We start from the raw sequence: 11,408 nt of genomic DNA on the forward strand, positions 1-11,408 counted from the left end.
GATGGGGGGGCAGATCTTGGCACAATCACAGAAGGGAAGAATGTGGTTCTGACATGTCACTGCCCTTATTCTCCCCCTATCACTTACCCCCATGTTCCTTTCCTAGTGTCTTTGCCCCTGTGAGCCCCACAACCCTTTCACCTTTCCTACCACCCATTTCCTGTAATCACCTTTCCCATAAACCCCCTTCCCCTCAATGCAGCCCCAAGCCCCTCTAACCCCTATTTCCTCCAACTCCTCTACCACCTAATGTGCCTCTTCCATGCTAGCAAGCATTATTTTGTGTACAAAAATACTTTGATTTCATTTCCGCAAAATAATAATAAAAACCTTGACAGGAAGATTTTAGCAATATGCCCTCCAACCTTTTCCAGATTTCTGTTGAAGGTGTTTGAGACTCTGGTGTGATGATTTCAGCCCTGGTTGATCTCTATCTGTGTGCAAAAATTTGTTGCCAAAACATGTCAATTTTAATAAGCAGTTTTCTTCTCTAGGGATGGCATCAGATGGTCCCAAATTTGGGTCACTAACAGCATCCCACCACAGCATGAGGCATTCCAAATGTCAGGAAAATCCAAGCAACCATGCAGATTTTAGAGCACTTGGAAGAGTCAAGCTAGAAACAGAAAAGTTGCTCTTAACCTTAATGATAGCTAGTGCTCTGTTATAATACAGTGGGTTCAGAAGAGAAAGGAAGTGAGAGGTTCTGAAAATGACTTTAAAACTGAGTTTCCTTAGTGTAGCGTAAACAGTTAACAACCCATTTTAAACTCCCTTTTTTACATTGGGGGTATGGCGGGAGATGTTTGTTATATAAGCATACATAGATCTTTAAATGTGTTTTAAAGATTTTAATGGCCCTTTGATTTTACCAAACCAAGAAATATTAACATTCATTTTGTTGTTGTTTTGTCTTTTCTTTTGTCAATGTAGATCTGAAGAGAAATGACTATACGCCTGACAAAATTATATTTCCTCAGGATGATTCTCCCGAATTGACAATTCAGCCTGGAAGCTGCACCAAAGAATCAGAATCAACTAGTTCTATTCACCTGATGCTGTAATGACATGAGCAAACACTGGCTTTACACAGTGTCACTAAGTTATAGATTATCTGTCTTCCATAAAATCAGATGAAAGAGAGATCAAAACAAAGAACCAAGCATTATAAGTGGAATTTTGATGTCTGGTCCATAATCTAAGGACCTAACAACTTGTGGTAACCATTTACAGAGATGAGCTGGCAGCTGATTATTTTAAGGGTTGAATGACAAGTACTTATGAAATGTTTTTAAAGGATCTTTTTAGGAGAAGGTTATTTTTAGTTTTGCTTTTGTCCAATGGAGGTTCGTCTAATCCTGTGGTGCAATAGGCTCTTGACTAAAAGGACTTTTTTTTGGATGTTTTAAGGCAAAGTGTCTGTTTGGCAGCTGGTTTACTGTCAGCCAGCTAGAGAAAAGGGAGACTGCATCCTCCTTCATTGTCAGGTTTCCCTGGGCATTATCAGAAGTGACCCATCTCATTAGATGCCATGTATTTTCATCTGGCCTTTGGAAGGGAACGGATCCAAAGGATCTGTGTATATCGTGCCAGTATGCTGAGGTTGAAGTCAGAAATGGATCTATTCCAATAAAGAGTTTGTCTCCTGAATCAGGATTCAGCTTCATAGGTGTGAAGCCAGTTTATATGGAATAGAGCCTTAATTGTGTAATGAAATTTCTTGTTTTTATACATTTCAGTTTTATCAAGTCACTGTCCAATGGTAACAAATAAAGCCAGGATAGACTGGTATAATTACATCATATAGTAGAAAAGAGTACATACTGGTCCAAACAAGAAGTTGTCTTGTTTAAAAAAAGAAAAAGAAAAAAAAGAAACAAGTCGGGGAAGTGCTTTTTCTTGTAATGACTGCTTCTGAAGTTATGCCTTCCAAAAATCTCATCAAACCAGTATATCAAATCAGAATGTACACATGAACTTTTAAACGTATTTAAAATTGTATAGAAACATCTTTAATGTTATGTTGTTTGTGGTACTTATTTAAAAAAAGACTAGGGTTGGATTAGCATTATGTAAAGTACGGGAGATTGCAATGCAACTTTATGCCAATAAAATGTAATTTAAGTGTCCCAAATCTTGTTGAGTATTCAACAAGAAAAACCTGTTGTCCAACTGAAGTTTCATGCTGCGATTTTTATTTTGTTTGTTACATAGGTACTAATTTGTAATTTTTAATTGAAGGGCAATATAAAGCTCTATAAATTTTTTTTATTCAGTAGTGTATCTTATAGATACAAACCTAAGGCACGAACACAATAGCTGTTTAAATCGTGTTTTATGTTGATGGGGGAAAGGTAAAGTGTATTAAAGATATAATACTATATACATTTTGTATATCATTAAATCTTTAAATCTAAAATAAATTTATTCTTGTTTACAGACTTCTGCTGTCCTTATCTGAAAGGGATGTGTTAAGGTTTCTTGGGGCGAATATGAGTTTATGCAGGAGCATAGAAATTGCCATATTAGATCAGGCGAGTGATCCATCTAGTCAGGTATCCTTGTTCAAAGGTGGCTAATGCCAGAAGCTTGAGGAAAATGTAAAAACTCCCCTATTGGACAACTATGTAATAACTTGAATAATGAATAAACATGAGTATAAAAATTTTAAGCTAATTAAAATGTTTATTTAGCATTAGAAACACATTGCTTAATTAGAGTTATATGTATATAAAATTATGGGGTAGCCTGAGCAGTAGGTGTGGTTGCAGTTCTGTCTTTATTGCTGTTAAGTAAACTGGAAGACAAGTTTTAATATGTAAATCTGGTCTTTCAACTTTAATTCCTGTATCATCATCATTTTAGCCAAGCAAAACTAACATTTAATGAACCAGATAAGGATGTGTTCAGAGGGAGTGTCTACCACAGGCAGTTTTTCAGGAATATGATCAAGGGCCTGGAAGGACATATAATAGAAGCAAGATTATAAAAACATTTCAGTTACTACAGGAAAAAAATGTAATAGAACTCTGGGTGAGTGTGGGTATGTGTGTCCATATGTACACACACACAATTTGCAGGCTAGGAGAGTTAGACACAAACATTTGACAATATGGAGTTTTTATTCATACCAACTCAACTAGTGTTTTGCTGTGAATTTATTTTTTGAAACCCATTTTTGAACTTTTGAAATCTTGATGTGTGACAGATAGCAACTCCACTATGGAGCAGAGAATGCATTAGGACCAGTACTCCTGCAAAGCTTGCAAGTTATGTGCAGGACTTGGAATTCCCTGCAGGAGTTTGAGTATTGAGCTGTGGGTGAGTCTAACCCCATGTACATTGCCATCTCGAGAACACATTTGTTTCATAAGATTTACAGGTTTCCTAGTGCCAGATAAAATATAAAATAATTCCGGACAGGGCCATCCCTGGGCCAGGGACAACCCCCCCCATCCTCCAGCCCAGTCTCCACCCCCATTCCACTCCTGTCCCACCCCTGCTGCCGGCACCAGGTTACCCACTAACCCCCCAGGCCCTTTGGACCCTGAAGTGTGGAGCCCCCCAAAGCATGGTTGTCCTGGTCCTTCCTATGGACGGGACTGCTCTGATTCCAGAATTAAGAAAATCACAATCTCAAAAAATAGTCCTTAAGGCACTAATTCTCCTTGAGATCAACAACAACAAAAATTAAAAGCAAACAGTTTCCCAAGCTGTTTGAGATGTGGTGAAAAAAGAGCAGGACTTTTTCAAAAGTGAATAGCCCTTAATTTTCAATACTCTTAAGTGCCAAATGCATTGTCCCACTAACCTCAAATTATCTAACATAATTCTCCCTGTTGGAACATGCATGATATTCCATGCTAATTGGTTTGGTTTCAGCTAAATTTAGAGGGGGCAGGGATCAAGATCATAACTGACCAGGTTTAAATTTAAGTGTGTAAAGATTGCTCTTTTTCTCCATGACTGAGCATAAGAATCAGCAAAGTATATTCAACATCCTTTCCCTATCCCCAAAAACAGATTCATAATTCACCATAGTTGGTGCCTTTACCTCAGGTTTCAGACCTCTGCTTTAAACTATCCACTGCATACTTTAAAATATCAGATAGGAGAAATAGGTACAATACTGAAAGTCCATATTTTCAACAAGTTTCTACATTTTTGAAAATAAAAGATTTAAAATCTATTCCAATTCAGGAGAATTGTTCTGAACCATCTGAAAACAAATGGCAATTAACTGATTTTAGTATGTTCTTAAACTATTGTTAAAAGATATGTATTAAAATTTTCCCTTTTCCTTTATAATGAAAATATGGAACTCTGAATTGATCTTCATACTGAAGGAGCATTTGTTGTTGACTTTACACAATTAAAGAAATATTTTCCCCAGAAGATATTCTTTAGCTGACACATTCAGCTAGATTTTCCAAAATTTTTTCATTGTTTATTTTTTTAAAAAGCATTCTGATGGACTCATGTGCATAATATGTGATCTTAAAATGACTAGGCATTTTCTTTGCTGTTGACTCAACTTCCTGTAAAATAAAGTGCAATCTCACTTCCTCAGCCATCAATATCCCTTTCATCCAGAACCTTTTAATGTTATTAATTTGTTAATTTAAAATAAAACAATCAATCAAATGCAACAGAAGGTATTAAGGACTGTTCCCTTGCAGTATTTAGGTGCTGACGTATGTCAGAGCTAAACAATCTAACTGCACTGTCACGAAAGTACATAAAAGGTGAGTCCACCCAGAGGGCTGGTTCCCTAGCTACCGATGTTCAGCCATGTGACCTGGGAGAGGAGCAGCACTTGTTTTTCAGCCTGTGACTGCACTTTTCCACAGCTACCCAAGTTTTTTCTGGTTGTTTCTAAATCAATACCACACAATTTATAACAGCAAGAGGAAAAAGAGACTTTAACAGAAAGCATGGGAGTAACAGTGCATGTTGAATACTGGTAAGAGATCACTTAGATTTTTAAAATGTATTGTACTAATGACACTTCTGGAGAGGCTTCTGGATATTATGCAACTATTTCTCTTTTTATAGTTAACGTTTGTTCCTTTTTATGAGTGTTTTGTGTGGAAAATTAAGTCAGTTTCGGCATAGAGGTGGACTTGCCGCACCCATGCTTTGCAGTCTGCCCATATCCTATGGATCAGATCTGGGCCTTAGTTTGAATTTCACAAAATAAGGTTAAACATATAACATTAATTTATATGCTGGTTCAATACATTTTAGTATCTCAGATTAGTACCAGCCAATGAGAATTTTGATCTATCAATATATATATTAGCTATATTTTTTTAAAAGTATATAATTTGCAGGAGTTCATTGAGAAGAATGTAAAATAGATTTCTGCTAGTTTGTACAAGGAACAAAATCATATTTTAAAGTTTTTAATCTACAGTAACTTTCAGTATAACTCTTAATTTCTGCTTCCTCCCTATGCCTTGTTTTTACGGCTGCTATGAGTCATTGTCCGAATATAGTATGAATAACAGTGTATTTGACTTTATATAAAAGGGCTATAATTTTTTTGTGGAATGCAGAAGCTGAATAAAACATGTCACTTCGTGCACATCTCCAGAATTGCACTACAATGTTGCATGCTTGGTTGATGTAAATTTACGTGGTGTCAGTGTGGGCTGGAGGAATAAACACAGGAATGGGAGTCAGGAAATCCTGAGTTAAAATCCCACTCTGCCCCTTACTGCCAAATCACTTAACTACTTTCCCTCAGTTTCCCTATTTGTAATGTGGAAGTTATAGTACTTAACTATCTCAGCAGAAGTGTTCTGAAGATGAATCAGAGTTGGTAGGTACATCACTTGTTAACAGATCTGCTAATGCTAATTATTATATTTAAGGTGTATCCTACATGGTTTAAAAATAACACCTTCCCTTTTCCATTTCTCTTCCCTCTGCCCGTTTTGTGTATTGTCCTTGTTCTGTCTGTCTCATCTTATTCCTGCCTGTGTAACTCTTCTGCATGTCTTGTTCGGGAGAGGTTCTTGAGAACCTCAGAAATAGACTGCCCTAAACTGCATTTTGTGTGGCAATTACAAAGTAACCATAAGCAATGTATTTTTGGGCTCTCCTGATATCATGCCCAAGAAGTTGCAGTTGGAGCAACATCATTGCTATATTCAGATCTCTGCCTCTGTTAGACTAGAATCACAAAAATTTAGAAAACTTAAGCCAGCAATGACTCTTGAATTGGAGTAGGCAATCAGAAAACCTCTTAAACTGGTCACCACAAAAGAAGGCTCATAATGCAAATTCCAGAAGACCAGTTTGGAAACATATCTAAGATTTCCTCCTTTTATGAAGCAGTCTTTGTTTCCAAGAAACTTGGTGAATGTGTTAAAATACAAATTGCCATAACGCAGTAGGGTTTTTAAACACATATTAATTAGCTTATTTTAAAACCACACCTTTTTCCATAGTGAAGAAAATAATTTACACCCACACTCTTTAAAAATAAAACTTAATCCTACCGGAGGATAATTTATACGTACTGTAGTTTTAAGAAATATCTGAGAGAGGCTGTATTAATGGGCAAGTTAATACATATCAGCTTGCAACAATAAAGAAACCTTAACCTGCAGGTTACTGGTAGACTTATAGGTTTATAATCACCAGTCTGTGATAACAGAAGTGTCTCCCTGGAGAAATACAGCACTAGAAATTCCCAAATCAGTTTAGTAGTGTTGCTGTTCAGTAGCACAGCAACATTGCTGATCCTTGTGTGTGACTGACCGTAGATGATGATCTCACTGTAAGAAAAGACTTGGGTAAAATCCTGGCCCCATTGAAGTTGATGCAAGTTTTGCCGTTGACTTCAATTGGGCCAGGATTTCACTTTGTACATTTACGCTAGAAATTCTAGTATAACTATGTATCCTTAATCCATAATTGCCAACCTAAAGCTAATTAGTGATTTATAGATGCTAAACCTTTTTTGGCTCTTTGGTTTTATAGTGGAGGATGAGGGTACACAGCCCGTTATCAGGAGCTTGCCAAGAAAATCAAGGAGCAAGTTCCTGATGCGGAGATTTCAGGCGAAGTGGGAAGGAAAGGTAAGATATTGCAATAATACACAGGTTTTATTAATAGTACCAAGTGCTACTAAGTCTTGTAGAAAATGTATAAGCTCTATCGTCAATTGGAGTTTCAGTTAAACTGTATATTAATCATAGGGAAGTCCTGATCTTGCTTTTTGCTGTTTATGACAGAATGCTGTATCATCATTAGTGAGTTAACATGTAAGATATGCTGATGGTCACATGGAAAATGTGTTAGCAGTATAAAAGACGGGATCCAACCCAGATTCACATGCAAAAGCTGATTTTCCCAAAAACTTTGGGCAGGGAGGTGGGGTTTCAACTGAGGTAGACCATTATTAATTAGAAATGGGCCCAACAAATGTTATTAGAATAGCACCTGAAAATCTCTCTGTTGCAGGAAGCTTTGAAGTGAAGATAAATGGCAAGCTGATATTTTCTAAGATCGAAACCTCTGGCTTTCCTTTTTCAGAAGATGTAAGTTCTGATTGTTGGTGTTAGACTGTGTACTAGAGTCTCAGATAGCAAATGTGCCTGTGCATCACCCCACAGAAAGGCAGCAGCTTGACTGACCCAGTGCCAAAAAAAAATATGGTCGCAGATAAAGGGCCCAGATTGTGGGTGGAAGCTAGAAAGGTTAGTCATATTCCTGCATGCATGGGTGTCAGCAGCCCTTAGCCAATGGCAGCCCACCCTTTTTAGGAGGGTTACCATTGGTAAATTCCAGTGCTTTTGACAAGCACTGGGTTACCACGCAGACGCAGGCCTTTTCCTGTTCCACACCCCTGTTGCAGCTGAGCAGCCAATCTCCTCAAACCAGATGTTGCAGGCTGCTTTCCCGTCCCTTGCAGCAGAGTTCTCTCCTTCCTCCTGGCAGCATTTGGTGGCTACTTCTTCACCTCCCAATATAGTGCACAGCCTCCTTCCCAGTGTCAGCGACACCATGTGCTCTTCTCACTGCCATCCCCACCTTTACTAGTAGTATTCCGCTTAGCAGCTAGCTCCCATTGTCTCCTGGCCAATCACGATAAGTAATTATTTTTATTATGCATACATCACAAAATGCCGTATACACCTTAGTCCCAGGCTGAAGAGAAAAGGATGTTTTATAAGGTGAGATTTAAAAAATGGTGCTGCTGTTTGGCACTCGATGCATTAAGCTGTCAAAGCTGTGTGCTGTTACACTGAACCAGAAACGCCTTCAAGAGGATTTCATCACAGTGAGGGGAGAGGAGGCCAAGATTAGGACTGCTAAGTGCATAGGCAGGTGGATTAAATAGTAACGGTGGGGAAAGTCCCTGGAATCCAAATGGAGAGCAGTGTTTTAGAATATTCACAGATATCTTAATTCCAAAGGAACTTCAGTAAATCGAGCCAGGGCTAGTCTTAATTTCTGGGACTCAAGGCAGTTCATTAACCCCTTCCTGCCTGACGACGTGGGGGCTGCCCACCCCAACACTAAAACTATAGCAGTTTGGGTTCTGATGTATTACTGTCTTGGTTTGATTTTAGATTGTGGAAGCAGTCAAAAAAATTAAGGATGGAGGAAGCTGTGAGAAGATCATCAGGAACAAAAAAATTTGCATCCTTCAGTAGAAGGAACCATGGAATTTAAACCACTAGAAATGGCACCTGGATTCCAAATTGGGAATAGATTCTTTTAATGACTGTTTTTGTCAAAAAGATGATAAAAATCAGGAAAAAAACCAAGAAACTATTCCCTGGGATGCAGAGCTCAAGTGTGTCTTACTGAACTACAATAAAGAGAAATGACTTCTTTGCAATTTAATTTCCACCTGTGGTTTTTTCCCTTAACTTTTGTTTACCCTAATTTCTGCTTGAACTCCTATATTATGTATAGCATTCCTATACTATGCATTGCTATCAGAAGATTAATGTCGTTTTATTTCAGTGGTCTTAATTTGCAAGGAAATTAAAGGGATAATCCCAAATAATGGGAGAAACAGACAAACTCAACTGTGATTGCCACTGAGAGTGGATGGCTCCATCATAGATTCCCTGATCACTGAGATGCTCCATGGCTGTGCTTAACTTAAATCAAAGCACTGCGGACAATTAGAGAACCTTATGCTAGAGCAGTCAGATTTGTTAGCTATATAATGAAGCCTTCACTCTAGTATGTATGTTTGCACAGAAAGGAATGCACGTTCAAGGAGTTCAAAGTTATTGTGCAACAGGTTTTTCCATTTACAGATATGGGAAGTCTCTTTTTTTTATTTTATAATCTCTCTTCCTGAAGTGAAGTCCAATGTTGGTTTTTTACAAGTTGATATGTCAGTAGTTGCAGTCCTAAATGAAATTTCTCATTTCCAGAAGCAGAGCCAGCAGGTGGGACATTTAAGGTAGAAGAGTCAATTAGGGACTCAGGTGCCTCTTGATTCTTAAAATTATTCACATCAGGGTCATCAGATACCACAAGCAACTGGAGAACTGCATATTTTAGTCTATTTAATTTTAAAAAACAACAATTCTTCTGATTTGTTTAGAACTGGTGACAGAACTATTCAGAATATTTACATACGGCATAATTGTAGAAAATACATTTTCTAGGAATGCTTAGTAAGAAATCCACAAAATGCTGTTAAAAAGAGCCACCTTTTACTCTACATAGCCAAGGCATGAGCACACTCCAGGAAGCTGAACCAGAATTCTGTGGCAGGTCTTCTGGATTCTGCAGCATTCTGGTATGGCAGACTCAGAATTATGTAGCAGCTCCAGATAAATTTTAGAAAGTGCTTTTAAAGTAGTTAAATGTGAAGGTGAATAATACAGTAGGATCAGTAGCTCCTATTTATCCTGATATTAAATTCAGTTTAGTTTTACACTCTCCTCACCCCCCTTTCTTATTTCAGTATCATGTAGACTTATATCCTGACAATTCAGATTTGCATCATGTAAGACACTGAGGGCAAGCTGTATTTTTTGGCAACTGGGAAGGGACATGTTGGAGTTTTGGCATTTGGAGAGGCAGTTTGGAATTGTTTAATAAGCATATTAGGTGGATGTTCTTGCTAAAATGAAGACTGATCAGCAGAGATATAGCTAAGTGTTAATACATAAATTGTCATCATTGCATTAACCCATTTTGAGGAATGAGGAAATTCACACCTCTTGGAGCTATTGCTTCCAGCTGTTTGCAGGCTCAGGAAGACAGCATCTGCCTCAGTTACACTTTATTCATTTTTCAATATTTTCTTCACGACCATGAGGGCTGAAACTTTTTTTTAACTAAAACCTTAGATTCTGAAACACAGGATTGTGGCTGGCAGTGAAATTTGTGGCAAATTGTGCTAGTCACAGAATCCTGGAACAGATGGGGCTTTGCATATTACTTAAGGGAAAGCCTGACATCTTGTAGTTTAGTAAGGGACATTGAAATGAATATATAGTTTCCACTTATCTAGTGTCAGGAGCAGCAGCAATGGATACTGCCATGGATCTTTACAAACTAAGCTCCTGGATGAGCACTGGGTGTCCAGGGCATTATATTCCCTCTCTTTTAATAAGTTTCCCAGCCCAGTCAATTGCAGAGCACAGATACACTCCCCTCTAGCTTATCCTGTACAAACCTGATACTAACTAGCAAAATTCTTCTTTATTCTGAGGCGTTCTTGATTCTGATATCTTACGGGGTTGCTCTCCCCTGACTGACTGCTCTTGAGTTGTCTAGCAGTAGGGCATTGAGTCATCTGAAGCATCACTCCTCTGGTTCCCCCAGAACAACTGCTGTATATCCTGTGCCATTGAGTTGACACTTAAAGGAAGTGCAGTTCAAGTGCACTGGTAAATGTGTTCCTGAAAAGTCCATTGTCATTACAGTGACCTCTTTCATGCAGCGTGATGTGACTTTCATATGGGACTGATAGGTACAGTTTTCCTCCATTTGCTTAAAAATATAGAATCACTGAGTGGTGAAGCAGGAAATGTAACTCTACACCACCATCAAACTGACTAATAAAAACCCAGTCTTGCGCAATTCAGGAAACCTGCTCTAGTGTGAGGAGAGCAAAACCAAAGTAGACAGAATTTTTTTTTAGCAAAGAATAACCTTACATAAATAGCTACTAGAAACTGTACTCAGACTTCTGGCTACAAAGATTAATGGTTTTTAGGCTGTTCCAGAAACAGCAAATCCTGGCACTTTTAAACCATATCTCCAAGTTAATGTAAAGAATCAATCCTTATGGTACATTCTCTGTGTTCAAACAAATTGCAGTGTTTGTTTTACCAATCCAAGATAAGGCATCCTTTTTCACATGTTGTTGTGACAAGGGCCTAGCACATTTTTTCACACTTCAAAATAATTATTCTCAG

General features: G+C 38.0%; 1 protein-coding gene across 4 annotated transcripts in view; it reads left to right on the forward strand.

Moving 5' to 3' along the window:
- The window catches only part of TRPM7 (transient receptor potential cation channel subfamily M member 7), a 133,267-nt gene extending 124,410 nt beyond the window's left edge, over nt 1-8,857 (forward strand). Inside the window, exons 40-43 of one of the 4 annotated variants that reach the window (XM_043523964.1) lie at nt 934-4,963; nt 6,991-7,088; nt 7,546-7,550; nt 8,586-8,857. In XM_043523964.1, the coding sequence (XP_043379899.1) occupies nt 934-1,064 (131 nt within the window). In that variant the 3' untranslated portion in view covers nt 1,065-4,963; nt 6,991-7,088; nt 7,546-7,550; nt 8,586-8,857. Of the gene's footprint in view, nt 1-933; nt 4,964-6,990; nt 7,089-7,545; nt 7,551-8,585 lie in introns of those variants that run through there. The other 3 variants (XM_043523967.1, XM_043523966.1, XM_043523965.1) reach the window with 3 other exon arrangements.
- The last annotated feature ends 2,551 nt before the right edge of the window (nt 8,858-11,408 follow it).

This window comes from Chelonia mydas, chromosome 10 (assembly GCF_015237465.2).
Source record: "Chelonia mydas isolate rCheMyd1 chromosome 10, rCheMyd1.pri.v2, whole genome shotgun sequence".
NCBI lineage: Eukaryota > Metazoa > Chordata > Testudines > Cheloniidae > Chelonia > Chelonia mydas.